Raw genomic sequence first — 19313 nt, forward strand, 5'->3', positions numbered from 1 at the left:
ATGTTGCTTTTGATTGTTGTTATAATAATAATAATAATAACACTGAAAGCAGTAGTAATGGTAGTAGTTGTAGTTAGCAGTACTTTATTCATCCCACCAAGGGACATTGCAGTATACATTGGTAAGGCTGAAAGCAGCATCACATGATTTCAAATCAAATCAAAGTTTATTGGTCGAATACACAGATTTGCAAATGTTAATCGCAGGTGCAGCGAAATGCTTGTGTTTCTAGCTCCAACGGCGCAGTAATAACACCTATTTACTAATTGATCAAAGCCTGCAGGAAGTAGATCATCTTAGCTAGAAGCAACAGTGATTCAAACTAACTCCTACACAGGTAATGTGTGAAAATGTTATCTCATGTGGGTATGCCACAATGTCATACCTGCTGCAGAATCAAAGGATCTCTCCTGGTAATAACTGTCATACCTGCTGCAGAATCAAAGGCTCTCTCCTGGTACTAACTGTCATACCTGCTGCAGAATCAAAGGCTCTCTCCTGGTACTAACTGTCATACCTGCTGCAGAATCAAAGGCTCTCTCCTGGTACTAACTGTCATACCTGCTGCAGAATCAAAGGCTCTCTCCTGGTACTAACTGTCATACCTGCTGCAGAATCAAAGGCTCTCTCCTGGTACTAACTGTCATACCTGCTGCAGAATCAAAGGATCTCTCCTGGTACTAACTGTCATACCTGCTGCAGAATCAAAGGCTCTCTCCTGGTACTAACTGTCATACCTGCTGCAGAATCAAAGGATCTCTCCTGGTACTAACTGTCATACCTGCTGCAGAATCAAAGGATCTCTCCTGGTACTAACTGTCATACCTGCTGCAGAATCAAAGGCTCTCTCCTGGTACTAACTGTCATACCTGCTGCAGAATCAAAGGATCTCTCCTGGTACTCACTGTCATCCCTGCTGCAGAATCAAAGGATCTCTCCTGGTACTAACTGTCATCCCTGCTGCAGAATCAAAGGATCTCTCCTGGTACTCACTGTCATACCTGCTGCAGAATCAAAGGATAAGTGAACGTAGGCCTACTACGCCCTCTAGTGGTATCCAGAGAGTTACACCGGTTTTCAGTGTCTTACCAAAGTGTACGCATGTCCTTATTCTCCTTACTGACACACAGGTATTGTACTTTTCCAAAGGCCCGACTTGAAAAGCCCGTAGTGCAGCACTTAGTTCAAACTGAACCTCAACCTTTTTCCTCTACGAATTACTACAATCATCTTTTACAATCTATGTATTCTTTTGTTGTTGATTTTATTTGATCTTTGAGAAACAATACAAAAGATACAAAATACATCACACAAACATCAACTACATCACACCTTCCCAGACCCACTAGCTTCCCTTATCACTTTCTGCCACATGGCCTCAAATGAAAATCTAATTGAATGTCTATAACAATAGTATAACGTATGGCCACTGACCATTGACGGTCACATATTAGGCATCATTGTACATAAATCATCACAAATGAAAATGTCTCTTGAGACGTCAGTAGTACATCACTGATGTGCACATTTGTTCTAATACAATACCATAGCTCTGTGTGAGGAAGCTGCTGAGAGTCACACTACAGGCAATGTGCAGGTCCTGTTCAGGCACCGTTCAGGCACTGTAGGCTTTCAGCAACAACATGGATAGCAGCAGGTGGAGGAGTAATGTAGTGTTTCATCCACTGCTCCAGTCCACTCCCCCCCGGGACACTCACAAGGTCACAGTGTCATAGATCCCCTGGCATAGCACGCACCCCCACAATATTAGGGTTTTTTCAAATCTTCTAACTTTCAATATTATTCATTTCCATGTCGGCTCTATGCCTGGAAATGCCCTGTCCTGAGCAAAGGATCCCAATTTCAAACTCCCCAAAATTATAGAAAAAACTGCCAATAATGGATATTAACTGAAACATGATCTTATGTAGTTTTATGCATAGCCCTCTGTGACTTAAATGTAACATATTTGAACCAAAATTCATATTATATCGTAATCTAACGAGGAGATGGACGAGGGGTCCTTATGGCATAGCTGACCCTCCTCATTCCTGATTCATTTCAGATTTTAGAATAATCTGACGAAGTTCACCAAATCTCCGTTTTGAGAGAAATATTCTTTAAATTAGGATTTAGAGTCATAAAGCAACTGAGTAAAATATAATTGCTACTGTGTATACCACTTGAATTAAGCATCAATTTCTGTCCACTCTGTTAAGCATCATTTTTTGTCCACTCTGTTAAGCATCATTTTTTGTCCACTCTGTTAAGCATCATTTTTTGTCCACTCTGTTAAGCATCAACTCTGTCAGGTTTTTGTCTAACGTCAACTCCGTCAGAGTGCTGAAATGAATCATTATCCATATTTTACTTTTTTTTTATTGAGCTCGTATTTTTAGAGGCAGTATCAGTATCTGTTGCCAACTACCTCTTAAGGTTTTGTTGTTGTTGTCAATATTCAGACGAAATATTTGAATTGTTCTGCAACAGATGTTTAAAGAATTGTAATATTTGCTATGTTAGACCTAGGGGTGATGTTTGTTTTATAAATGTTGTTTTATGTCCGAAATCTAGAAAACTAAACAAAAAGAAGTTTGGAGATTTGTATTACATATTTGAATAATCTAATACTAGAGTGAAACAATCCAAGGCCGTTTTGAACACTTTAAACACTAATAATTGTAAATGAAAATGCCATTTATGGGGTCTGATGGGGTTGACATAAATCCAGTTAGTTGCATTTGATGATTTATTCAAAATGTCATTAGGAAGTTATTCATTTACATGGTGTGATAGCTGATACTTTGGTCGATCAAAATATATATTTCACATTTTGTTAATATTAAGACCAATATTTGTGGGAAAAAGTTGAGATTGTCGCGTCTTTAAAGAATCCCTGAGAACTAAAACAGCAACTGAGAAACTGCGCTACACCACTGCATAGGTCATAGGTCAATAGTACCTAAAGGCACCCACAAAAAAGGTGTGTGTGTACTGGGTAACAGTCTCAGCTTCCCCTATTCCAGGGTTCCCCAGCTGGCGGCACGCCGGTGGGTTTATTTGCCCCCCAAGTAAAAAAAAGAAAATATATTATATATATATATATATATTTCTTTGTGTAATTTTCATTGTTGAACATTAAAGATTGTAGAAACACCAGGAAATCAGCTCCAAGTGATTTTAATTTAAGAAATCTGTTCCCAAGTATTCCCACGCATAATAGAGAGATACGTGAACGTATACAAATGTGAGCAAGGTTTGAAAAGACGATGTTTTAGTCAAACTATATCTGTTTGGGCTTCTGGCGGTCAACTTGTGGTTTACATATGAACTGGATTTGTGTTCCGGCCTCCCGACCATCCGTTCCAGTTGATGATCCCTGCCTTATTCTGTCCTCCTCCAGGCAACACAGTGGCACACACATGTCCCCCCAGGTATCCATTCTTACACTCCCTCTGTTGTCCTTCCTCCTCTCTATGTCAGCAACACGTCTTCTTGTCTGTGATCACCGCTGGCCCGTTGATTGGTCGTGAGTTGGCTCGGAGCAGGACGCGGGGCGAGTCATTGTTGCTAGGGACCTGTTGCCGGATGGCCATGCCGTTGCGTGCCAGCAGCTCGCGGGCCATCATCATGAAGGCATCGTCCACATTCTTGGCCTCCTTAGCTGAGGTCTCTAACGCTGCCAGGATGCCTCTCTCCTCAGCCATACAGCATGCCTCCTGGAACAACACCTGCCGCTCAGACTCCAGGTCAGACTTGTTACCTGGGAGGGAGAGAAATAGGGGTTTAAAGTTTTGTTTTTAGAACTGATTTGTCAAAAACCTTTATTTGAACAGGAAGGGGTCAGGGGTTAAAGTATTTTAAAGGTTTGAACCTCTTTTCTGAGAAAGGCCCAGAAACCTTTTTATTTCAAATCTTTACATCTCAATTATAGAAATACAAATGATAGAACAAACAGTTCAATTCAAAACAATGGCCCATGCCACATAGCGTTAGCAAATATTTTTGCTCCCACTCACCAATGAGACAGAGCACTACATTGGCCGCGCCGTACAGCTCCACCTCCCTGATCCAATTGGACACGGAGTCAAAGGTTCCGTGGCGTGTGATGTCATAGGCGATCATGGCGCCGTGGGCGCTGCGGTAGTAACTCTGGGTGATGGTCCGGAAACGCTCCTGTCCAGCCGTGTCCCATACCTGCATCTGTTTTACACAGACACACACAGAATTAGATAAATATCTCACACACAAACACAATGATCTCACAGTCTAATATACTCCTGGAGGGAACAATACAAAACAATGATCTCACAGTCTAATATACTCCTGGAGGGAACAATACAAAACAATGATCTCACAGTCTAATATACTCCTGGAGGGAACAATACAAAACAATGATCTCACAGTCTAATATACTCCTGGAGTGACCAATACAAAACAATGATCTCACAGTCTAAAATACTCCTGGAGGGAACAATACAAAACAATGATCTCACAGTCTAATATACTCCTGGAGGGAACAATACAAAACAATGATCTCACAGTCTAATATACTCCTGGAGGGAACAATACTCTGTGTGAAGGCAGCACTACTGAAATGACACCTTAACAAAATGATGATGTACTGTAAATGTTAAAAAAGGCTGCAGTATGCCACTGTATGTCTGAGGCATCTCCTTCAGCCTCTGCCTGACCTGCTCCTCTCTTCATGTTAGCATAGCAACAACTGCCATAGCAACCTGACACACCTGGCACCAGAGTTCCTAATCTCCCATGCTCACCTGGTTTTAACCTGCATTGGTTTCTTTATCACTCTCCTCACAGACTTTATCTTTGTCTTCCTCTAAAACCCCCGTTAACTCCGTTCATCTCTCTTTCTCCTAATCAGCCACACAACATGTACACAAGCACAGGAGAACTTGTTGGATAAAACAGATTTTATATGCTTCCAGAAGCTACTGTAGGGATTATCTATGTCTTGATTCATATGTGCTGTAGTTGTAATGTACTAAACATGTCTCTGGCTTTGGGAGGGATAGCTTATATACAGGATGTGTGCAGTGGAATAATATCCATGTTCCTGTCAGTAAATAGAACTCTTTACAGCAGAATAATATCCATGTTCCTGTCAGTAAATAGAACTCTTTACAGCAGAATAATATCCATGTTCCTGTCAGTAAATAGAACTCTTTACAGCAGAATAATATCCATGTTCCTGTCAGTAAATAGAACTCTTTACAGCGGAATAATATCCATGTTCCTGTCAGTAAATAGAACTCTTTACAGCAGAATAATATCCATGTTCCTGTCAGTAAATAGAACTCTTTACAGCAGAATAATATCCATGTTCCTGTCAGTAAATAGAACTCTTTACAGCGGAATAATATCCATGTTCCTGTCAATAAATAGAACTCTTTACAGCAGAATAATATCCATGTTCCTGTCAGTAAATAGAACTCTTTACAGCAGAATAATATCCATGTTCCTGTCAGTAAATAGAACTCTTTACAGCAGAATAATATCCATGTTCCTGTCAGTAAATAGAACTCTTTACAGCAGAATAATATCCATGTTCCTGTCAGTAAATAGAACTCTTTACAGCAGAATAATATCCATGTTCCTGTCAGTAAATAGAACTCTTTACAGCAGAATAATATCCATGTTCCTGTCAGTAAATAGTACAAGCAGTCTCAATAAATGCTGTTTGCATTGATCTGTCTCTTTGTGTGGTTACAGTTGTCACGTGGAGTTGTGTGTGGTACAGGGATAGCAACAATTGTCTAGTGTTGTCATCATGCATGATTTGCATACGTTCTGATGTGCGGTCAGTTGAGGCAACAAGGCCCTATTCACACAGAGTGGCCATAAACCAAATGGCACCCTATTCCCTATATAGTGCACTACTTTCGACCAGAGACATGGGCCCTGGTCGAAAGTAGTGCACTAGATTAGGAATAGGGTGCGCTCTGGGACAGAGCCCCAGACTGAGATACATTCTGAAGCCATCCACTTGCCTGCTCTTCCTTCCTTCCTGTGTCAAAGGTCAGTTGTTTGAGGATACGGTCAGTAACACAGAATGAAATAGATCCCATTCTAGAATGAAGGAGGTATATGACACACAGTAGGCCCCTCTAGTAATAATGTACAGATACCACTCTTAAACAAAAAGGTGCTATCTACAACCCAAAATGGCTATTTGGCTGTCCCCATAGAACCCTTTTTGGTTCTTTCCACAGAGGCTTCTACATGGAACCAAAAAAGGTTCTCCTACGGGGACAGTGGAATAATCCTTTTGTAAGCCTTTTTTCTAAGAGTGTTTCTCTGTGGTTGGTAAGAGGAAGAGAGCGCACCAGAAATACCTTCCTATCACCTCTCTTGTCTGGCAGGTTTGGGGAACAATACAGTTAGCAGGTGTAGGTAGAGGAGGGAGGGAGGTGCCCTCCAGCTACAAAATCATTTAAACCTAAAGTATCTCTAAAGTATTTAAACCTTCACTCTTAGAAAAAAGGGTTCCAAAAGAGTTCTTCTGCTGACCCATAGGAGAACCCTTTTTGATTCCAGTTAGAACCGTTTTTGGCTCCAGGTAGAACCATCTGTAGAAATGGTTCTACATGGAACACAAAAGCATTCTACGTGCAACCAAAAAGCCTTTAAGGTTCTAGATAGTAAAAACAATGATAAGAGTGTAGCCAGCCCCTCATAGAGGTTTCCTATTCAAGCATACAGTAGTTTGACCTCAATAGGAACTGACGTTTTTGGTCGGGGAAGAGAAAGAGGAACGACTGATGTGTTGTAGGAGAACCAGAAAGGCGAGTCGCTCATGAAATGCTGGTCCAACTTGTATCAAGTGTCAACTTAATTAAGGCCTGCAAAGCCTTCTTGGCAGTATCACAAGACAACAGCTGTATTTTACACCAACCACTCTAATGGCCTGGAAACTGAAGTATTCAGACAGCAACTAATCTGGTCAGGAGGCAACACTTTGACATTTCAGTTATATGTTATGTGTATAGTCAACAACAGAAGATGTGTTGTAGATGTTCAAACTATCAACAAACTACCAACTGCAGCTCTGTTGCTATGCAACAGCTTGCTGGAGTGACAGTGACTGTAGGGTTAGGTTTAGGGTTAGGCTGACTTTCATTGAACCCTCTTTAGTTCTATAAAGCACCATTTCTTCTAAAGGTTTGAGGCTGACCTCCTTACCTTAATTTTCTTGCCCTCGATGTCCACTGTCCGCACGGTGAAGTCCACTCCTATGGTGTTCTGTTGCCTCTCTGAGAACGGTACTGACTTGAAGCTCTGGACCACGCAGGTCTTGCCCACGTTGGAATCTCCAATCAGGATGATCTTGAACAGGAAATCAAAGGATTCGTCCTGCTGCTCCACTCCTCCAGTTGGCTGCTGCATCGTGAAGAGGAGCGGCTGGCTGGCCTGGGAGCCACACCAACACACGTCACGATGCTAGGACTATGTTACAACTGTGTTAGAAGCAAGTGCCTGATGTCTGCTTTACAATGCTATGGTTGTGGCTAGGTTATAATCACAGATGACATAGGGTCTCTTGTTGACTTGTACCTGTTGAGAATGGAGCACAGGTCTTTCAGTTAAACCCAGAATGTTCCCTCCAATCAGGCCTCTCTCCCTCTCCCTCCCTTACATCCACCAAGTGAGGATAACAGCGGCTCAAAGCATTCCCTTTCTGCTCCCGACCAGCCTCCTTCTCAGGTGTTGCCCCAGTTCATTTCCAACGGCAACAGAGTGCACTGAACAGCCAATAGTAAGCACTACTCTTCCACACAGAATAAGAAACAGATTGAGTCTCCTTTACACTGTCAAAAGAGCTGCCATCTTTCTCCTCCAGATTGTCTTTGTTAGTGGATGTGACTTTCTCTTTCTCCATCCACCTGTTGCCTTCCCGCCCTCACTATGTTTTTCCGTCTCTCTCTACCCGCCCACCCTGAACTGTCCAACTGCACCGCAAACAATTTAATCCCGCCCTACCTGCTAATTGTCACGTGAGCCCCCACCTGTGGTATTGTGGGAAATGTAGTGTTTCAGTTCTCATTGACATTGCTCTCAAAACCTGGATACAATCTGTTAAAAATACTTTTTTAAAACACTTTCCAAATTAAATAGATAACAAAATAGATACAAAAACAGATAAACCGTTTTGATGTATTATAATTATATATCATGTTATCATTACTGTCTTTAACTGAGAAAAACAACTTTCAGTATTTGTGGAGACTCTGCCTCACATTCTATTCAATGTTGGAACTCAGAACTGTAAAGCAGTTGTTTTGAATTAAACATTATATTCAACTGAATATCATCTTCCAGAACACTTAAATCAAAACATTCTCCACCAAAACATAACTCCTTGTGGATTGGTGGAGCAATGGCTTGGTTACCTTTGCAGAGTCTTGGGGACAGTGACAGAGAGTATGAGATGACGAGTGAGGATCTCCAGGAAAAACAAGGAAAGAGTTTCGGGGAAAAATAAACTATCAAAATAAAAAGAAAGAAAACTTAAAAGTAGAAGAAAATGACTTTCAGAAGAAGAGGGAACAGATGGATGAAGAGAAGAAATAAGGGGAACTGGATGAGAAAGAAAGGCTGGAGCTTGCAGTAGACCGGGCAATACAAGCAGCGGGGGAGTGTGATCCATTAAGATCTGTGATACAGAAAGAGACTGAGAGAATCAGGAAGAGAAAAGGAAGAATGGAGTGCAGAGATAAAGCAGTCTGAGAGATGGAGAGACAAAGAGAAGGTACATCTGAAGCAAGACGGGGAGTTGGAATGGCATCTAATTAAGATGGAGAGAAAGAAGGTTGTTAGAGGCAGAGTTGAGGAGGACAAGAGAAGAGAAGGAGGAGGTAGAGCTGGAGAAGGAGAGAGAGAAACGGTGCATGTGGAGATGGAGAGAGCAGAAGAGAAGGAGGAGGTAGAGCTGGAGAAGGAGAGAGAGAAACGGTGCACAGAGTTAACCAGAAGAAGGAAAAGGAGATGATAGATTTAGAGGATAACAGAGTTAACCAGAAGAAGGAAAAGGAGATGATAGATTTAGAGGATAACAGAGTTAACCAGAAGAAGGAAAAGGAGATGATAGATTTAGAGGATAACAGAGTTAACCAGAAGAAGCTTTGGTTAGAGTGGAACAGCTAGAGAGAGATATGCTGGAGTACCAGCCATAGCTGGAGGACCGTCAGGAAAGTATGTTGGGGGCAATGGTGAGGTTTAGGAGTGTGAGTAAGATGATAAAAGAATTGTAAAAGAAAGAGATAGAGGACAGAGAGTGGATAAAATAGGAGAGCAAGGCAGCGCAGGAGGAGATTGAGTCACTCGGCAAACTCCTGGATCTAGCGATAGAGAGAGCGAGAGAACTGGAGAAGATGGAGGAGAAGAACAAGAAGAGAGAAGAGTGGGTGAGGGAACTGGAGGAGCAGAGAGTGGGACAGGAGGAAGAGGAGGAGAGAGGGGGAGGTGGAGCACTGAGAGAAATGCAATGGAGGAAGAGAACATACATCTGAGGGAGACTATTGACGTGCTTAATACCATCATTGACTTGCAGGACATGAAAAGCAATGGAAACATGGCGAGAACCATGCACCAGTAGTAAAGACCCTTCTTAATCCAGGTTATTTGGATAGTCCATCTGTGCAAACTTGTAGTGTATTCAAGGTTTAAAAAAGTATTCTAAAGTTTGTAATTTTCACTTAAAAAATGTCCGACTTGATTTGCCCTAATGAAAAATGTATCAACCCCTACAAAAAATGTCCATTAATTATAACCCACATAATAATTCAAATGTTTTCCTGCTGTGAAAAACGGGGGATAACAAACAAACTATCTGTTCATAAGCAACTGCTTGCTAAAGTTACGGTTAGGGTAAGGTTTAAAATAAGGATTAGGGTTAAGGTTAGAGTTAGGGTTTGTAGACAGATGAAATGCTACTGATAGAAGTATCTGTAGAAGTATCAAGGGCCCTTCTTAGCCTGGGAACCAGTCTGTTTGTGCCATCATGCCTCTGCTTGTCATGCCAAACACATGATAACACAAACAGATCTGGGAACAGGCTAGGGCCCTCTCTCTCTCTCTAGGATGTGTGCATCTAACTAACTTGATGAGTTAATATCTACTGCCCTCCTGTGATTTTACAGTGCAATGCAGGTCATTTGGGGAGCCATGACGATGGAACCACAGCAGCGCAGCACGTTGCCAAGGAAACTTCTGCCACACAGGTAAATAGAACAAAGTAGTTTATTGAATTAACGTAAAATGATATTATGAGTATGTACCACAGTAGCCTGGGTACCAGTCTGTTGAGTTAACATTCCACCCCTTGTACTGCCAAATGTTTAGCATGACAAGGAGTGGCAAGGAGTGGAATGATAGCTAAACCGACTGGTACCCGGGCTACAGCCACTGGTCTAATATCATACAGTTTACAGTCCTTCATTACTTCTTCATTGTTTTAATCAACTTTTCCCCCTGAGTCAGACTGTATTCAGTTGGAAGAAAGAGAAAGACAAGTTGAAGAAACAAGAGGAGGAGGAGAGGAAGAGAAAAGAAGCAGAGACAAAGACAGAGAAGGCAGAACAGAAGAGGAGAGAGAAAGAGCTGAGGGACTGTGAAAGAGGGTAGAAACAGGGAAAGAAGATGAGAGGATGAGAGAGGAGGATGAGAGGAGAGAGCAGGAGGAAAAGAGGAAGAGAGAGGATGAGAGGAGAGAGCAGGAGGAAAAGAGGAAGAGAGAGGATGAGAGGAGAGAGCAGGAGGAAAAGAGGAAGAGAGAGGATGAGAGGAGAGAGCAGGAGGAAAAGAGGAGAGAGGATGAGAGGAGAGAGCAGGAGGAAAAGACAAAGGCAGAAAATGAAATGAGGATGGGGAGAGGACAAAGGTCATTGGAGGAAATGCCATTTTTGTCCGAGTCTGATTGTGACTTCCTGTGATAATGGCAAAGTCATTTTGATTATACAGTTTGGTTTAGTAAACAAAATATATATTTTTTTAAAGATGTTGGTTGTCGAATAAAGGAACATAATCTTAAAAGACGCTTCTCCCTTTATTCAAGACACTGTAACCAACACTGAGGCACTTCAATGGTTAAACGGTTACCAATTATTTACAACAGAAAAACAAACCACAGGTTTTACAGAACCCTTGACAGCCAATAAGAAGACTCTTGCTGGCAGTCAGATGGATAATCAGTTGAACAGTAATACTTTGGACAACACAGCAAAGATGTCTAATGTCTAATAATGTCCCTAGTTGTCATTTCAAGTGTGTTATGAGTATGTGCATAATATGGATGCATTGCTAACCTGATCCCAGATCTGTTTGTGGTCTGGCCAATGACAACCAAAGCCAAAGGCAGAAAATGAAATAAGGATGGGGAGAGGACAAAGGTCATTGGAAGAAATGGTTGTTGAATAAAGAAGGACCATAATGATAAAAGATGCTTGTCCCTTTATTCAAGACACTGTAACCAACACTGAGGCACTACAATGGTTAAATGGTTGAACAGTTGAACAGTAACACTTTGGACAACACAGTAGAGATGTCTAATAATGTCCCTAGTTGTCATTTCAAGTGTGTTATGAGTATGTACAAAATATGAGTGCATTGCTAACCTGATCCCAGATCTGTTTGTGGTCTGGCCAATGACAACTGTCGTTCTGCCCCTGAACAAGGCAGTTAACCCACTGTTCCCCGGTAGGCCGTCATTGTAAATAAGAAGTTGTTCGTAACTGACTTGCCTAGTTAAACAAAGACCATCGTGCCAGTCTGTCATTGCCAAGCCAACTCTTTGTCACCCATTGTCATGTTTGGGTTTTGAGTTGTCATGATGGCACAAACAGACTGGCACTCAGACTAGTGCATTGAGTATCCTTCATAAGAGGACCATTTCATTTCAGACACTCTCTGCTGTGTCACACAGCTCTCTGTACTGAGGTGGTTGAGAGGTGAAGATCACAGGTGGCACATTAACCTTTCTTCTCATCTGGCAGAGTATTGTGATGGCCAGGGCAACTCCAATATCCTGAGGACCAGACACACAGTAACGGCTCAGTCAGGATTGACGGAGCAGGTGACTAGGTGCTGAGTGTGATAAATAATGGTTAAATCAAATAGGCCTACACTCGAGAGGTACGGTAAAAATCACTATGGTACAGTGCTGGGGTCAATTCATCCATCCTTCAGTTAGCATCCTGACTTTCAGATGATTTATTGTTCTTGTTTACTTGTATGTACTGTGTACTGCAATTCAGCTTTTAGCTGCCAAGTACGGCCTGTGTGTAATAATTATAAGAAACTGTAACGGCTGTCGTAGAGAGGGGACCAAGGCGCAGCGTGTTGAGTGCTCATACTGAATATTTATTTTAACTCAGAATACTAAAGACAAAATAACAAACAGCCAACAGTTCTGTCAGGTACAAAGAATAACTAAACAGAAAATAACTACCCACAAACACAGGTGAAAAAAAAAATAACGACTTAAATATGATCTCCAATTAGAGACAACGAGGACCAGCTGCCTCTAAAAAACTGAATGGACCCCAACCCTGGAAAGGTTAAATAGTACAGACATAGATATGAAATACATACCCATAATGCTTGAAGTGCTACTAATGTTCCTATCATCAGGCTGATTCCATAGCCCACCAAAGATAATAAGTTGGGAAGACATGGCTGAAAAGGAACAATTAAGAGTTTGTCATTTTGTGTGAAAAACAAGAGTATACAGCTCTGTATTATATCAGAACTTGAACAAATATCAGTTTATTGTTGTCACACCCTGACCTTAGAGAGCCTTTATTATTCTCTATTTTTGTTAGGTCAGGGTGTGACTAGGGTGGATACTCTAGTTTTTTGTATTTCTATGTTGGCCTGGTATGGTTCCCAATCAGAGTCAACTGTCAATCGTTGTCTCTGATTGGGGATCATATTTAGGCAGCCTTTTCCCATCTGTTGTTTGTGGGATCTTGCTTTTGTATTGTTGCTTTTTAGCCATACAAGGCTGTACGTTTCGTTGGTTTCTGTTTTGTTGCTGGTTCACCTTAAAAAAAGATGATGAACCCAAACCACGCTGCGCCTTGATCTGACCATTCTTCCAACGACGTTCGTTACAATTGTATCAATGAGTACTGCAAAACCTTTGGCGCAAAATTTAAAATAAACTTTTTAGTTCTTGACAGCAGAGAGACATTTTTTTTTATTTTAGAGTTCATTTTGTGCAATTCTACACATTTTGACATGGGGTGAAGAGAAAATGTTGCCGTTTTAAAGCAAGTTTGCTGCAATTCTACACATTTTGCCATAGGCTGGTGAGAAATGTATGCAGTTTTTAATGACATGAGTGAGACTGACTAACAACATCAATGGGGACCCCATGGGTGGTAATTCAGCCATGATAACAAGTTTAGATAGGTGGCCGGTAAACAAATTTAGCAATCTAAAAAATATTAGCTGACATGGCCTAATTGATCCGAGGGACTTCAAAATGGCCGCCAGTTACCCATCCCCGGTGTAGTGGAATGACATGTTTTTACCTCTTTATATACCAGCATGTGTTCATCCATTAGTCCCTTGTGGTCATCATCCTCAGACATATCACTGTTGGGATAGTGAATAACAAATCTTGTATTGTTACCACGAGCAACCTGAAATAGAATGTGACATGGTTTAAAACAGTGCTTTACTTTAGCTGCATGATTTCTTATTAGGCTGCAGCATGGCATCCATGATAATTGTCTGGTCCAAATGTGTTCTATCGTTTTTGTTGCTTTTACAGTTTTGTCATGTACATCTTCCTCAGTTTATGTATGGTTGTCTTGTCACTGTCCTCATCTGTTTTGTATTTTGTTTTAAAAATACTTTTTAAAGAAAAAAAATGTATTGCTCTTATCGAAAGACGAGAGATTTACACTTTCATATTTGAGTGATAACATTTTTAACACAGACTGACACATTGAAACCCATCCTCCTCAGCATACACATAACACCAGCAACAAAGTTAACTTATTTAACACAGACTGACACATTGAAACCGATCCTCCTCAGCATACACATAACACCAGCAACAAAGTTAACTTATTTAACACAGCAGACTCACACATTTAAAGTTTGTTGAGTCCTCATCAGAACAGAGACAGGAGAGGGGGATGTCTGTGCCCCAGTCTTGGTAGCCTTGTACGAGCCCACAGCATTTGAACTGAAAGTGAAGGAAACAGCACAACAGACATTTTAAAAACACGATTTACCAGGTATAGTTAAGGCCTAGTCCTGGAAGAACCTGGAGAAATCTCCAATAAAAGTGCTTTTAGTCCAGGCCTAGATTTACATAATATGGAAAACCGGCCCTAAAGACACACATACATTGAATTGGCACAAGCAGAGACCATAAGAAGCATTAAATAAAGGTGCCTTACCTTAGTCTGTATGTTGTATAGCCCTTCTAAATCTGTTTGATTCGCTCCACTTAGAGGCATCCTACCTAGATGTTCCTCTCTGGTTAACTCCTCCATCTTGAAATGAATCAAGTTAACATTGAGTGTTATATTCACAGCTGAAACCTAGAATCAGTTCTGAATTTGAAATGGACAGATACAGTACATTGAATTATCAAGAATCTGATGTATTGCACCATCATACAATAACTTCTCAAATATCTTTTCACCAGAACAGCAAACAAACATTGTCTCAAGGTTGAATTAGAAAGTTAAGATATATACAGGTAACTGCCAAAATAATGGAAACCCTTGAGTAAATGAGGGACATGGAGTATATTGAAAGTAGGTGCTTCCACACAGGTGGGGTTCTTGAGTTAAGTAAGCAATTAATATCCCATAATGCTTAGAGTCATGCACAGTATGAAAATGATTTTGGCTACCATGACATGGCTATTTCCCCATGGCTAGGGCTCCCGAGTGGTGCAGCGGTCTAAGGCACAGCAGTACTAGGGGCATCACTACAGGGCTGTATCATAACCGGCTGTGATTGGGAGTCCCATAGGGCAGCGCACAATTGCCCCAGTGTCGTCTGGGTTAGGGGAGGGTTTGGCTGGTGGGGGGGCTGGTCATTGTAAATAATAATTTGTTCTTAACTGACTTGCCTAGTTAAATAAAGGTTCAATATAATAAAAAGGATGATATGCCCCCATCCAAAGGGCACGAGTGGTCCCTGAATGGTTTGATGAGCATGAAAACGATCGATGTAAACCACATGCCATTGCCGTCTCAGTCACCAGATCTCAACCTAATTGAACACCTATGTGAGATTCTGAAGCAGCTCCTGAAACAGCGTTTTCTACCACCATCAACAGAACCCCAAATGATGGAATTTATCATGAAAGAATGGTCTCGCATCCCTCCAATAGAGTTCTAGACACTTGTAGGATCTATGCCAAGGTGCATTAAATCTGTTCTGGCTCGCTGTGGCCCAACACCCTATAAAGACACTTTATGTTGGTGTTTCCTTTATTTTGGCAGTTACATGTATGTATGTATGTATATATATATATATATGTGTATATATATATATATATGACTACTGTACCTCGTGTTTGGCTTGATATACTTTCACACAAGCCCCAAACAGGTATAGGCTGGCCAGTGACATACCTACTGAAAACTGCACACACATATAGGTGTTATCAAGCAAAATCAATACAAAAGGTTAATTCAAATCAAAATCACGTCAAACAATATCACACTTTATGGGAAACAAGTTGGAAACAGGTCATGGAAAAAGCATTGATTGTTTTCAGTTGAGTTGTATGGCATGCCCTTACATATCAGAAAGGAACAGTTTGCAGTAGGGGAGATGTCAAGTCGGTAGCCAGATCCCAGATCTGTTTGTGCTGTATAGCCAACTCCTATGATAATTATCCAAGACAAACAAACAGATCTGGGATCAGGCTAACACTTTGGGACAGGTCTTAGCAAGCTTACCAGAACCACAGCCCATTTCTTCTCCTTGTGAGCGCCATAGACCCCCAAGATTGACAGGACCAGGGTTGCTGCTTCTAGGACATAAAGAACTGCTATCCCTGGTAGAATCTCTATCTGTGAAAAGGAAGACAAGCCAGATTAATGATATGGCAATTCTGGGTTTATAATCATAATATTACAATGATACTGCTGAAGTCTAGCCTGGTCTCAGATCTGTTTATGCTGTATAGCCAACTCCTATGGTTGTTGTTATACTAAACACTGTAGGAGTTGGAAAGACAGCACAAACAGATCTGGGACCAGGCTAGGTGGGCACGTCATTATTATAATGAAATGTGTATGATATAATTAGTATAATAGGGGCTATAAAAATAACATAATTACTTCTTCTGATTGGTGGAAGTACCCATGTCCAAATAATGTGATGGCCAGCAAGAGGGTGCTGATGATCTGAAGAGAATACAACACATGATACAAGCAATCATTACAATGTACAGGGTATTATACTGACAATTCTACTGACATTGCACAGTAAAGGTTGATACAGTAATTTGTTTCAGAGGAGAGTTGAGGGATCTATTTCTTCATAACTTCAATAATGCATTTGACCAACACCATCTACAAATGGTTTGTAAGCAGACAGTAAATTGTATTTACATATATTATACCTCATTTATAAATAGACTAAGAAATTATACATTAAGAAAGGAATAGCTGAGATACTTACTTAGTCAGCTGTATAAAAATCTAATATCAGTTATTGAATAGCCTAATATTCTGACAAAAACGTGATAACTAAGGTCAGTAGGCCTATTTGAAGATGAGAATAAACAGAATTTGTAACTTTAAAACATTTAGCAGTGCGAGGATTATACTGAGCAAATAAACAAATAGGGGCCAAATAAAAAGGCTGAAATAAATAAATAAGCTGAACACAGCCACAAACCAGTGCTAAAAAACGTGTTCCAGTGAAAGATTAAAGCCCAGTAGCCTAATTGCAACAATAAATACATTTCTATTTCATTTTAGTGCTTCTTTTGATACTGCACTATAGAACTATCGGCTCATTATTGTTGATGAAAGTGGCACCACTATCCAACAGCACTGCACCCCCCACAGCTACTCGCCCAAGCCTTCCCCATTTCTCCTTCTCCCAAATCCAGTCAGCTGATGTTCTGAAAGAGCTGCAAAATCTCGACCCCTACAAATCAGCCGGGCTAGACAATCTGGACCCTTTCTTTCTAAAATTATCTGCCGAAATTGTTGCAACCCCTATTACTAGCCTCTTCAACCTCTCTTTCGTGTCGTCTGAGATTCCAAAAGATTGAAAAGCAGCTGCTGTCATCCCCCTCTTCAAAGGAGGGGACACTCTTGACCCAAACTGACCTATATCTATCCTACCCTGCCTTTCTAAGGTCTTCAAAAGCCAAGTCAACGAACAAATTACCGACCATTTAGAATCCCACCGCACCATCTCCGCTATGCAATCTGGTTTCAGAGCTGGTCATGGGTGCACCTCAGCCACGCTCAAGGTCCTAAACGATATCGTAACCGCCATCGATAAGAAACAATACTGTGCTGCCGTTTTCATTGACCTGGCCAAGGCTTTCGACTCTATCAATCACCACATCCTCATCGGCAGACTCAATAGCCTTGGTTTCTCAAATGATTGCCTCGCCTGGTTCACCAACTACTTCTCTGATAGCGCTCAATGTGTGAAATCGGATGGCCTGTTGTCCGGTCCTCTGGTAGTCTCTATGGGGGTGCCACAGGGTTCAATTCTTGGGCCAACTCTTTTCTCTGTATACATCAATGATGTCGCTCTTGCTGCTGGTGAGTCTCTGATCCACCTCTACGCAGACGACACCATTCTGTATACTTCTGGCCCTTCTTTGGACACTGTGTTAACAACCCTCCAGACGAGCTTCAATGCCATTCAACTCTCCTTCCGTGGTCTCCAACTGCTCCTAAACACAAGTAAAACTAAATGCATGCTCTTCAACCGATCGCTGCCTGCACCTGCCCGCCTGTCCAGCATCACTTCTCTGGACGGTTCTAACTTAGAATTTGTGGACAACTACAAATACCTAGGTGTCTGGTTAGACTGTAAACTCTCCTTCCAGACTCACATCAATCATCTCCAATCCAAAGTGAAATCTAGAATTGGCTTCCTGTTTCGCAACAAAGCATCCTTCACTCATGCTGCCAAACATACCCTCGTAAAACTGACCATCCTACCGATCCTCGACTTTGGCGATGTCATTTACAAAATAGCCTCCAACACTCTACTCAACAAATTGGATGCAGTCTATCACAGTGCCATCCGTTTTGTCACCAAAGCCCCATATACTACCCACCACTGCGACCTGTACGCTCTCGTTGGCTGGCCTTCGCTTCATAATCGTCGCCAAACACATTGGCTCCAGGTCATCTACAAGACCCTGCTAGGTAAAGTCCCCCCTTATCTCCGCTCACTGGTCACCATAGCAGCACCCACCTGTAGCACGCGCTCCAGCAGGTATATCTCTCTGGTCACCCCTAAAGCCAACTCCTCCTTTGGTCGTCTCTCCTTCCAGTTCTCTGCTGCCAATGACTGGAACGAACTACAAAAATCTATGAAACTGGAAACACTTATCTCCCTCACTAGCTTTAAGCACCAGCTGTCAGAGCAGCTCACAGATCACTGCACCTGTACATAGCCCATCTATAATTTTGCCCAAACTACTACCTCTTCCCCTACTGTATTTATTTTATTTATTTTGCTCCTTTGCACCATATTATTTATATTTTAACTTTGAACTTTCTTCAAACTACAAATCTACCATTCCAGTGTTTTTCTTGCTATACTTTATTTACTTTGCCACCATGGCATTTTTTTGCCTTTACCTCCCTTATCTCACATCATTTGCTCACATTGTATATAGTCTTATTTTTTTCTACTGCATCATTGATTGTATGTTGTTTTACTCCATGTGTAACTCTGTGTTTTTGTATGTTGTCGAACTGCTTTGCTTTATCTTGGCCAGGTCGCAATTGTAAATGAGAACTTGTTCTCAACTTGCCTACCTGGTTAAATAAAGGTGAAATAAATAAATAAAATAAAATAGTCATCATGGTTGGGTATGTTACTTTCTAAATGTAATCAGTTAAGGGTTACTAGTTACCTGGATTACCCAAACTCCGTAACATAACCTGATTACTTTCCGTTTAAGAAAAAAAGGATCCATCAAACGCATTTGGTGTGTCATCATAGTGGTCTCTGATTGGTGGTCATCTTTTGGTGTGTCATCATAGTGGTCTCTGATTGATGGTCATCAGTTGGTGTGTCATAATAGTGGTCTCTGATTGGTGGTCATC

General features: G+C 41.3%; 2 protein-coding genes across 3 annotated transcripts in view; both read right to left on the reverse strand.

Annotated features, from left to right (window-relative positions):
• Positions 1-1245: 1245 nt before the first annotated feature.
• Positions 1246-7941, reverse strand: LOC115188424 (ras-related protein Rab-19). The gene is made up of 4 exons (XM_029747273.1): positions 7579-7941; positions 7207-7470; positions 4020-4203; positions 1246-3763 (listed from the first exon to the last, which is right to left on the reverse strand). Exons 2-4 carry the CDS (start codon positions 7408-7410, stop codon positions 3480-3482), a joined length of 672 nt encoding a protein of 223 aa, XP_029603133.1. The 5' UTR covers positions 7411-7470; positions 7579-7941; the 3' UTR covers positions 1246-3479.
• Positions 7942-11455: 3514 nt separating this feature from the next.
• LOC115188422 (tetraspanin-8) overlaps positions 11456-19313 on the reverse strand; it is a 30082-nt gene continuing 22224 nt past the window's right edge. Inside the window, exons 2-9 of one of the 2 annotated variants that reach the window (XM_029747267.1) lie at positions 16341-16406; positions 15957-16070; positions 15562-15636; positions 14436-14531; positions 14120-14218; positions 13557-13667; positions 12613-12696; positions 11456-12046 (exon numbers count right to left, since the gene is read on the reverse strand). In XM_029747267.1, the coding sequence (XP_029603127.1) occupies positions 11918-12046; positions 12613-12696; positions 13557-13667; positions 14120-14218; positions 14436-14531; positions 15562-15636; positions 15957-16070; positions 16341-16406 (774 nt within the window). In that variant the 3' untranslated portion in view covers positions 11456-11917. The remainder of the gene's footprint in view (positions 12047-12612; positions 12697-13556; positions 13668-14119; positions 14219-14435; positions 14532-15561; positions 15637-15956; positions 16071-16340; positions 16407-19313) is intronic. The other variant, XM_029747270.1, reaches the window with a different exon arrangement.

This window comes from Salmo trutta, unplaced genomic scaffold, assembly GCF_901001165.1.
Source record: "Salmo trutta unplaced genomic scaffold, fSalTru1.1, whole genome shotgun sequence".
Taxonomy (NCBI): Eukaryota; Metazoa; Chordata; class Actinopteri; order Salmoniformes; family Salmonidae; genus Salmo; species Salmo trutta.